The sequence below is a fragment of the Narcine bancroftii genome, chromosome 8 (assembly GCF_036971445.1).
Source record: "Narcine bancroftii isolate sNarBan1 chromosome 8, sNarBan1.hap1, whole genome shotgun sequence".
Lineage (NCBI taxonomy): Eukaryota > Metazoa > Chordata > Chondrichthyes > Torpediniformes > Narcinidae > Narcine > Narcine bancroftii.
This window is the reverse complement of record NC_091476.1, coordinates 55,927,842-55,939,085: the sequence shown is the minus strand read 5'-3', so window position 1 is coordinate 55,939,085 and position 11,244 is coordinate 55,927,842. Positions and strand designations below refer to the sequence as shown.

At 46.7% G+C, this 11,244-nt stretch overlaps 1 protein-coding gene across 1 annotated transcript; it reads left to right on the top strand.

The window, feature by feature from the left end:
* Positions 1-788: 788 nt before the first annotated feature.
* On the top strand, positions 789-10,699 carry LOC138741998 (T-box transcription factor TBX22-like). Its single transcript, XM_069896194.1, has 9 exons — positions 789-951; positions 1,279-1,432; positions 1,676-1,816; positions 2,479-2,580; positions 6,569-6,743; positions 8,057-8,221; positions 8,659-8,723; positions 9,028-9,122; positions 10,002-10,699. The coding sequence occupies exons 1-9, from the start codon at positions 789-791 to the stop codon at positions 10,607-10,609; spliced, it is 1,668 nt and encodes a 555-aa protein (XP_069752295.1). The 3' UTR covers positions 10,610-10,699.
* The last annotated feature ends 545 nt before the right edge of the window (positions 10,700-11,244 follow it).

Genomic DNA, 11,244 nt, shown 5'->3' with positions numbered 1-11,244 from the left:
AATATAGATCTTAAGTATTCATTGTATGTTTATCTATAAGATAATAGATATAAGCTTGTATATTGTATCTATCTACAATGAAGTTAACAGTATATATTATATAAAGTTAGAATATATATAAATCTTATTTTACATCGTACACAAACCTACATCCCTCTCTCTCTCTCTCTCTCTCTGTGTCCCCACAGCCTCATGTATGGATATATTTTAGACAGATGTGTTCATAAATGTAGCTATCCAGGCAGAAGGCTTTTGCGCAGAACATAACAACGTAGACGTGTGTCACTTATTAGATCATTTCCCCTTTAAGATGGGTTCCTTGCCAATGTTGAGCTAATCTTGTTACACGAGTAATAAAACGTGACCGTGATCGGGACATGCCCACATTCACATACTGTACCTACACAGATAGGTATGGGCTGCAAACGATTATCTCCACGCTCAACCAGTAGAAATAAGTCTCTTCTCCGTTTATAATTAGTGATGAGGGGGGCTTCATTCGTCCACCTCTGTGCTGGGATTACTGGTTTGACAGTCGGCGAACTCTCATCTTCTCGAAGGGCACCACTTAATGTTGAAGGAAACACTGGGACAAGACTCGTTTGCCTTGAGGTCCTGCTGGGAGCGCGCCACCCGGTACCGAGCGTTCCGAAAGCTGGAATGGGACACAGTCTGGGATTCACAGCGAATCTCGTCGATCTCCCACTCCTTGTTCCCAGCGGAATTTTCCCATTGCCCTCAATATTCGGCCTGGCGCCTCCCCGCCAGCAGTGGTTGTTGACGGCCCGATGGCTCTCAGTTCCAGGGCCCACGCGTTCTCCGTGGAATCTCTGGTAGGCAATTCCCGGAAGAGAAAACACGAAGACACTGGAAATGAGAAGCTGAGGGAACAACTCAACGACACGCGGAATCTGCCGGCGCGCCCCAAGTACGAGGAGGACGAACAATCTGGTGAGAGGGCCTGATTCACACACACACACACACACACACACACACACACACACAACTTCAACAGCAGAACAAGTCTCCCTCCTCACACCCCCACGGAGTTCGCTTAAACCTGCAAAGGGCTGTTATTAGAACCTAAGGAGAAGAACGTAATGCTCTTTTAATTTAGATTACACATATTTATGGTCGGATCCTGAATCTTCTTTTCTGTTTTATTTTTCTCTCCCGTTAGCACGGTTTTATTTAATTGTTCTAATTGCACATTTTGGACCCGGAGTTTTAGGGACCTCCCGCTTTTATTTTAACAGATAGTTCTCCTTCCCCAAATAGGAAAGTTCAATTTGAGCAACATGTTCAGTCATCGTGGGCCGAAGGGTCTGTTCTTGAACTATTCTGTTCGAAGGAGTATAGATCAGGCCATCGAAAATATTAGTGGCTCAAACGATTACTATTCGGAAAGCCCCGCAATGACTGGGGTATTAGTGTAAGTTTCAGAAAGGAAAACTCTCTATAGATCCACACGCGTGTTGAATTACTATATATATATTTAGTTTAAGATTAAAACGCAGCAAAACTGCTCCTACTGAGTGTGAGAGTAAATGTGTTTAATAGTGTGTGTGTGAGATAGAGAGAGAGATGTGAGATGGCCCGAATGGAAATAGATTAATGGCAGTTTGATCAAAATATTGTTTTGGAATCTTGCACATGTTCGACCAGTGGATGCCAGAGCAGAAGGCGCCAACACCCAGACTTCTCCCACATCGTTGGGCGGCGAGTCCGAAGGTCTACGGGTAGAGTTACAAGGGACGGATCTTTGGAAGAGATTTCATGAGATAGGGACCGAGATGATCATCACGAAAGCTGGCAGGTGAGCGATCGGCTCTGTGCCTGACCTAGTACCATTCCGAAAGAGAGAGAAAACCCTTCTATTTAATTCCAATACTCCGGATAACTCCTTCCTATCACGATATCAAAATCCTGCTGGTGTTTTTAAAAGGACCTTGATCGTTGGGAAAATTGATAAAGTTGAAAGTTAAACAAATTCTTCACTTGGTCTAAGTAAAGAACCGCCAGGTTTAACATTGCTTTTTGATTCCTACAATCAGTTCTGTGAACGGGGCCCGAGTACTTGTTTATTTGATTTATTTGGAGTTTAACACCTAATGTGAACGCGCGAGCGCTGAATGAAATTCTAAACAGTAATGAATTCGATTAGAAATTTCAGAAGTGCTGGTAATTTAGAATTTTGGAAACGGAATTAAGACATTTACATTCGCATCGAACATCTGTTGCCGTCCACTCGCTTCTCTGTACATAAATGTTTTCATTTAAAAAAAACCCGAATGTTAAGGGTTGCAGTTCTCCAAGTAATGGGATTGCCTGGATATAAATTGCAATGATGTCTTCAGAATCGGCGAAGCAGGTTCTAAATCCAGTCACGAATCCAATTTATAACTTAGTACACGATTCTTATTGTATTTGGATGGAGAGAGAGTGTGTGTGTGTGTAATGGCGCTGATTTCCCCATAGGCGCATGTTTCCCGCCGTTCGGGTGAAGATCAGAGGTCTGGAACCCGAAAAGCAGTATTACATTGCCATGGATATTATTCCTGTAGATTCCAAGAGATACAGGTACTCGTCGCGCCATTTTTCAGATTGAAATGTGCACCTGCATGGCGAGTAATTGTCAAATAGTCAGCCGGCGCCGCTGCTCTCCAGAAAACATGGAAAACAGAGAGCAGAGTGGGCATCCTTTAACTCCGCTATTTAGAAAAGAAACGATCGTTCATACCTTCTTTACATCCTATCGATATGCCAATTTCGAAATCTTACACTCCAAGACCCGTTTGTACATCACGGCTCCGGAGGGTCCTGCTTACATTTCCCTTACATTTGACCTTCCTAAATGCAGCCCCTCACACTTGTCCGGATTAAACTCCACCTGGCACCTCTTGGTCCACATCTCCAACTGACATATCTTGGGTCATCTTTGACATTGTTTCTCATTATCTATAACTTCGCCGGTTTGTGTAGGCTGCATACTTACAATGGTAATTTCATCCAAATAATTTATAAAAATAGATAGATAGACAAATAGATAGATAGATATCTAGATGGAGAGATACATAGAGAGATAGACAAATAGACAAACAGATAGATAAATAGGGCAGGCAGCAAGACAGACAGACAGATAGATAGACTGTTAAAATATTCACTAACGTTCACAAAGAAATTATCCACAGTCTATCCTCGTCACTCATCTTCCCCACATTAAAGCAAAATTCAAATTTCTGAGATAGGACCTCTCCTGCCCAACACCCCATGCTGACTATCCTTAGTAAATCCATGCTTTTCTAAATCCGGTCCTGAAGATCATCCTCCATTAATTTCCGACTGAATGAACCCAAGGTTCATTGGCTTATTATTACCTGTATTATCCCCATTGGCTTTCTTCAATGGAACAGAATTGGCTCTTCTCCAGTTTTCCCAAGGACTATACAAAGATCTCTGTCAAGGCTCAAGCATTCAGTATCTTGGGACGAATCCTATCAGACTCTGGAAATCAATCCCCCTTAACGTTTCCCCTTCATAATATTAATATGCCCTAAAATACAAACAGACCCCTCTTTGATCTCACCATCAACAATGTCCTATATTATTAGTGAGTACCAAGGTATTCATTTGAGGCCTCGCCCATTTAACCTTGCATATCCATCCTTTGTCTTGAGTGAGCCATTCCTTAGCTCCACTCTTGCTCCTAATGTACAGGTTTCTGCCTAATTCTATTTGTAAATGACATTTCATCCTCTGAATTTCTAGTTTAAATTCTTTCCACATTCTTTTATATTCCTTCAAGATCTTGTCTGATTTTAGATTCATACTCCTTCGTGCCTCCTTCCTCGGAACTAAGAAAAAGGGTCATTTGGCCCATCGAGCCATTTAATAAGATCTAGCCCTGGTCCTTTCCCCATAATCCTTAATTCTCTGCTTTCCAAAAACGATGCATTTAGACACACAGCCCCACGAGGCCCTGTTGCTCAGTTTACACCCAATTAATTTACATCCCCGGTACGTTTCGAACGGTGGGAGGAAACTGGAACCCCCAGGCAGACATCACAAGATAAAGGAACAAAAGCAGGCCACTAGGCCCATCAGGTCTGTTCCATGGCTATGCACTAAGCTAAACGAAACTCACCCCTAGTTCCAATTACCAGCCTTTTCCCTTTTATACCCTTACTAATGAGATACTTATCCATTTCCTGTTTAAATACTCCCAGTGATCTGGCCTCCACTGCTTTGTCCGTCAGTGAGTTCCACAGATCCACGATCTTCTGACTATAGAAGCTCTTCCTCCTCTGTGGACAACGTACAAACTCCTTCCAGACAGCAACAGCGTTACGCTAATCGCTATGCCAACCTTGCTGCACCATCTATCTGCTTTGTAAATATATTCAATGAGTTTGTCTCCATCGCTTCCCCGTGCAGAGAATTCCATAGATTCACCACTCTGGGGAAAGCAGTTCCTTTCAAAATTTAGAACACTTCTTCTCATGCAAGGTTTCCAAACAGCATCCTTTCGGAAACATGCTGGTCTTGAACTCTACCCAGTTGGTTTTTAAAAGAGGCCCACACATTTGATGCGGATTTACTTCCCAAACCGCTGCTACATCCACTTTCCCCACTTCCTGCCTATTATTTTTCTATTAGCTTTACTCCAATTTAGTACTTTCACCTACGGTCCAATCTTATACTTAACCACAACCATCTTGAAACTTATGGAAACTTATTGTTTTCAAAATGCCCCCTCCACTGAAACTTTGATCACCTGGCCAGGCCCATTTCCTAGCACCTCGCCCCTCCTGTAACTACCCTACCCACATCATTTTCTTTCATTTTACATTTAAATTTAAATTTAGACATACAGCGCTGTAACAGACCCTTTCGACCCACGAGTCCGTGCTGCCCAATTTACACCCCATTAACCAACACCCCTGGTGCATTTCGAACGGTGGAGGAAACTAAAGACCCCGGGAAAACCCCACAGACATGGGGAAAATGACCCTTCAGAGACAGCGAGTGGGCTCATGCTGCACCCACGCACTTTACGAAGGGCCCAGGCCTACAATATGGGTTAGCGTTCCCTCCTTGTGGACGCTGCGTGACCTGCTGAGTTTCTCCAGCACTTTGGTGTGTTGCACTGCGCTGCCTGCATATCTCTTCCCGCATCCAGCTGGCCATTCGGACGTTACTAGTATCCACTCATTTATACCTTTCTTAACCCTGATCTCCATCCATACTGGACGCCCCCTCCAGGAGCATCAAAGGAGCAACGGACCCTCCTCTTCCACATCTTTCTCTATCCAGTCGGAAACCCTGCAATATTGGCATTTTCTGGTCTAAAATTCTGTCCGGAGAGCAAACTCTTCAACACCCAGTGGCTCTCAACCTTTTTCTTTCCATCCACAACCCACCTTAAGCAATCCCTTAATAATCATAGAGCGCCGATGGCATAGGAGAAAATTGAAGTGGCGTGTGAGTGGAAAGAAGAGGTTGAGAACCACTGATAAGCCTCTTATTGAAAGATATAAGAACATCACCTGTCATTCTTCTCAACTCCAAATAATACGGGCCAACTTTTTTTTAATGCTGTGAATGATAAGACAATGCCCCCACCCCCCCCCCCCAAGAATCTCTCCAGCACCAGCGAATGGAACTAAACTCTGCACAACACTCCAGTCGCAGCACCGCGTACAAACGCAACAGCACTGGGTTTTTTTTACTGTTTTAAGATGAAAACCAAACAATAAAAATAATTTTCCTACTGCAATGCACCTGCGCGCGGGTACAAGCAGGAGAAAACTCGCGGTCACCGAAGGGACTCTCGTTAGCTTCTCTTTCATGTCTTCTTCGTGTCTCGGCAGAACCCACCACGGAAAGGGTTCTGTGCGTTTTGTTCCCGAAAGTGGAAACTGTAAAACGTGGTAAAAAGTCTGCAGTTCGTGTGTAAGTTGCAATTCGAAACACATAAATGGCAGGCAGTGAGCGACCGCCAGCATAATAACCACAAAACCAGTAATCCAACATCACACGGCCTGCTCTTCGAAGCAATTTACTTTCTGCAAACATTTAGGGACACGCTATCTTCAAGAATGCACTAAATTAATGGCAATTAAAATGTCAGAGGAGCGGGATGTTCCTCTCAGAGCAGAGACTATGTTCATAATGATAACCCGACTTAAATGCAGATCAGGAAACCCCTTTCTGATCACCAAATGCACGACTGTTCATGATATGGGAAGCACATGAAACGTTCCAAAGGGAACTGGGTGGATGCCAGCGGGACTTTTTACAAACTTGCGGACGGTGCAGACTTAGGGCAATTAAGCAGATTCGAAAAAGGTAGCCGCTTTATTGCAGTTTCGAAGGATGGGGGTAGTTCTTAATGGAGCCCTACAATTCTAAAAGGAATAGATGAATAGGAACAGTGAGGTGGCTTCCGCTGAAAGAGAAACTAGCGAGAGTCCCTTCGGAGACAGTGAGTTTTCCTCGTGTTCATGGCTCGGTTCCCTCATTAACCAGCAGAGTTCGCAGAGCCTCGCCACTCACCCATTTCTTGCAGGTACGTGTACCACAGCTCGCAGTGGGTGGTCGCCGCAAACACCGAGCAGTCGCCGCAGACGCCCCGCCTCTACGTCCACCCCGACTCGCCCACTTCGGGGCAGTCCTGGATGAAGCAGGTCATCAGCTTCGACCGGGTCAAGCTCACCAACAACGACATGGACGAGAAAGGGCATGTAAGTGTGGCTGTCATCCACACCCAACGCCCCCCCCCCCCCCCCCCACCGAAAGTCACGTCGCAGCAAGTATTACGCGGGTTTCAGTAAGCGTGTGCCAACACCCAGACGGGTGGTCGTGCCGTGCCCCGGAATGCAATGAAGGTGGTAGCGCGTTCAGTGACAACCTTCAAAGGGTTGAAAAGGGGTAGCGAGCGGAGGAGAGGACATCGGAGACACCCAGAGGCGGCAGGTGCTAGAATCTGGAGCCACACACAATCTGCTGGAGAAAGTCAGCGAGTCGAGCAGGATCTGTAGGGAGTGGGGCAAAAATGGTCAACATTTCGGGCCCCAACCCTTCATTGTGCGAAACGATGATCATTCGTCATCCTCCCCCCACCCCCCCCCCCCCTCCCCCAACTGCTCGACGCGCTGAGTTGCTCCAGCAGATTGTTGAGCTGAGGGCATCTTTCACAGAGCTGGCACCCTTCCGCTGAACGGTCTCCTGATGCTGACATTAATAGTCAGTGAACGGTAGGAATCGCGCCTTCACGCCTGTCCGAGGGGGTCAGATATGCCCACAACAAGAGTATTCATTCTCCTGGCCCAGAACTGGTGACAGCATGGTATTCATCCAACTCGGGAATCACCTGCATCAGGTTCCGTGGATGAAGAGGTTACCTTATTTTATAATGTAGACATATTGCACGGCAACAAGGTCTTTCGACCCACAAGCCCGTGCCGCCCAATTAACCTACAACCCCGGTCCGTTTCGAACGGTGGGAGGAACCGGGGATCCCGGGTAAGCCGCATTCAGACACGGACAAACTCCTTACAGACAGTAACGCTGTATCAGTATTGGGCTAACCGTGCCACCTAATATCGAGATAAATTAATGAGCCAGCGACTATAATCATTGGGGTTGGAAGGAGGAGGACGCGTACATAGCCTTAGGAATCAGGGGAGTAGGTCCGACTAGCTTTAAGGCAGAAACAAGGAGTGTAGTGAATCTGTGCAATTCTCTCCCCGAGGATTAGGGTCTGGAGACAGTAAAGGCCTCGTTATTAAATGTATTTAAGCCACAGCTGGGGGTTGAAGACCAGGTTATGAGTAACGGGCGGGTAGGTGGAACTCGATGTTATTGAATCGAGCGGCAGATGGCCGACTCCTGCCCCTATTTCTGATGTTCATATTACTGCCTTGTTCGATAATTTATGACAGCATCTAAATGACAAAAACCGGGAGTTGGAACTGTGTTCAATGTACACCATATGTATTTTTAATTACACGTTGTATATGCAAAACCTGTCCAATGTTCCTCTCATTTCCGACAGATTATTCTCCAATCCATGCACAAGTATCGTCCGCGAATCCATGTGATCGTGAAAGAGGCGGATATGAACATGCCTGTGAACGAGCTCCTCCCTTCTGCTGGGGTCCACATAGTCGCTTTCTCAGAGACTGAATTCACCACGGTTACAGCGTACCAGAACCAACAGGTAGTTAAACCAGATGCTGGGGTCGAGTGCTGTATACAAAGGTGCTGGAGAAACTCAGCAGGTCACGCAAAATCCATAGGAAGTAAAGGGTCACCAACGTTTCGGGCCTGGGCAGACGGGGGTAATGTGGAGGTGAGGGCAGGCGACAAGAACAGAAAGGTCACCTCCCGTCGAAAGACTGAATTCATTGCATAATCCAATCACATCAATTCTAAATATGATTATACGTTTCGTGCCTACATAAAACTTTTTAAAAAAATCTCTTGAATCTCAGTTATTTCTAAAGCTAAGTGTTCTGGTACTAAAGCCTTTGAATCCCAAGTCCAAGCCCCACTCTTGCTGGCCGATATCCTGCTAATTTCCCCAGATGCATCGCCGACTGTCCAACCGTGAAAGCAACTTGCGATTCATTGTAGCTCCGTTTACTGTCATCATAGATCACAAGGCTGAAAATCGACAGAAACCCTTTCGCCAAAGGTTTCAGGGATCCCGGGAGAAACAGGTACACAAATACCTCGTCTGTGAATGAATGTAAACTGGCCGGAGCGCATTTCCACCGCATCCGTTCAATGTTTTAGAGCTATCTTCCGACGGTAATTTATTCGGAAATCATCTAATGGACCATGCCAATAAGTCAACAGGACTCCAAATAATTATAACGTCACATCCAGTGGTCGCACTTATCGCAGACTTTGAATGTCTGTTTTATGTTAAGAGTTAGGCCACTGTAAGGTGTTGCCAGAAGAATGTGGGTATTTTGGATACTTAAGGACGAGGCATGATTAAAGCTAACATTTTGCATTTAGGATTAGTCTGGAACGGGTGATGGACAGCTATTCCTGGCGACCCACACACTGCCGACCATCCCTGGATTTCCAGGCGTTGAACATCCAAAAACCAGGTTTGTGTCTCCAGAGCTATGAATTGCCATTACGATCCAAACAAAAGATAAAACCTCTTAATCCTGGCTAATTTATTTAGTTCTTAAGTGGAGAAAGACTGCATCACTATGTGGAAGAGAGGCCCGGGAGTGTTTGTGCATAAACAACAAAGGGTTGGCTTGCAGGTGCAACAGGTAATCAAGAAGGCAAATGGAATATTTGGCTCCCACTGAATGTAAAAGGGAGGTTCTGCAGCAACTGCACAGGGTAGGCTACACCTGGAGTACTGCCCACATTTCTGGTCTCCTCACTTTGAGAGTGGATTTGGAGATGGTTTGGAGTTGGTTTGGAGGTGATGCAGAGGAGGATCACCACGTTGATCCCTGAGATGAAGGACTTGTGGATTGAGGAGAGGTTGAGTGACTAAACCTATTGCAGTTTCGAAGGATGGGGTAGTTCTTATGGAGCCATACAATTATTAAAAGAATAGATAAATAGAAACAGTGAGGTTTCATCCGCTGGTAGATGAGTTTAGAACTGGGGGACACAGCCTCAAAGATTCAGGGAAGAAGATTTAAGAGAGAGTCGAGGAAGAATTGCTTCTCCATTGAGTCCTGAATATTGAATTCTCTGTTCAAGGTAGCAGTCGAGGGCTGCCTCATTGAATGCATTTAATAAATGGTTGAAGAGATGGGGAATTAAGGGCTATGGTGAACAGGCAGCGAAGCGAAGCCGATTTCATAGCGATATCAGCCGTGATCTTATTGAACGGCGGCTGATGGTCGACTCCCGCTCCTGTTTCTCCTATTAAAGTCCCTCCGCGGACGTCATCGTGATCGCAGATCACTCCATTTGAGAAGGGATGGGCATTTTTAATGATGTGTTCTTTTCTTTTGCAGTTGGATACTCGGACTCCCTGCTGGGGAACTCTAGCGCCGGAACCCCCTCCTCCCTGAACGCCGAGGTCTTTCCCACCTGCTCGCCCGGGCTCTTCCATGCCAACTCCGGCTCCGTGGCAATGACCTACCGCTACACTCACCGCTACAGTCACAGTGGCCCGGTGTGTCACAAGGTCGTTCCGGGTCCTCATCGTTTCGTCCTGCCGGCCTGGGCCAGGCCGAGAGTCAGTAATGTGTCCCCTGACCTCTTGGTCAGGCAGAGACTCCAGCCACTCGTCTTTCGTTTCCCCTCCTTGTCCTCGCTTCCCTCGCTGACTGCTAGCAACGGGAAAGGCTGCATCCCCGGCTTGCAACTGGCTCCCACCTTGACACTCGCCCACCTTCCAATGCAGAGCCCGGGCAGCGCCGTGTCTCTTCCGAATCATAGCCACCCCGGCTTGCAGAGCTGGTCGGCGCGGCGCCCTTGGTACAACTTGCCTGCTCCCTCTCGACCGGCGGCGGGTCCGCTTAAACTGATGGCCCAGCGCACAGCGGCGCCTCTGAGTCAAGGCACCACGCTGACCGAGAGGAGTTTCAGAGAGGCGAAGGATGCTACTCACTGCCTCTGACCAAGTGCGAGGTGGGCAAGGACGGGCAGCGACTGCAAGACTGTCCTGCTCCCAGAAGGAACAGGTGTGAGCGAATTTTTTTTCTGCAAGAGGGTGGGGGGGGGGGGTGGAAATTAGAAACTGTCAATCTCGGCAGAACAAATCCGAAATGAACGCGCGATTCTTTGTTATTCCGGTGCCGGCTCTTTCCTCAAGGCCAGCTACAAGCACCCACTCTATCGTGGATAACGAGGCGCTGGGAGCCGGCGCTGCCATGGGCAGACACGCTCTGGCGTTTGCAGTCAAGGTGAACTGGGATAGCAAGATATATTTCGATCGATTCTTTAAACCGTTCAACCCGCCCATCCGAAAACTTATTTGGAAGGTGTGGATCTGCACACACATTTAAGGTCAATTTGCAATGTCATCAAATATCCTTCACAGCGCGATCAGCCAACCGAGAACACTTTCACTCTGGCCCCGACTCCCTGAGCGGGGAGGGGGGGGGGTCGCTTCTCGGCCCAAACATTTTTACAAATATGGTTTATGGGATGTCAATTTCTTAAAGTGTTCGCGTCGCCATTTGTCTGGGCGTTTTAAATGTTCACCAAGTCGTTTTGAATGTCTGCCTTCACAACTGAAACTTAAAACCCTCC

What these genes read in the sequence shown, in the direction of transcription:
- LOC138741998 (XM_069896194.1), top strand. Translation starts at nt 789, where the DNA reads ATGGCTCTCAGTTCCAGGGCCCACGCGTTCTCCGTGGAATCTCTGGTA. An exon ending in GTAGATTCCAAGAGATACAG is followed by an intron (nt 2,581 to 6,568) that starts GTACTCGTCGCG and finishes CATTTCTTGCAG; the next exon opens with GTACGTGTACCACAGCTCGC. An exon ending in ACATGGACGAGAAAGGGCAT is followed by an intron (nt 6,744 to 8,056) that starts GTAAGTGTGGCT and finishes CATTTCCGACAG; the next exon opens with ATTATTCTCCAATCCATGCA.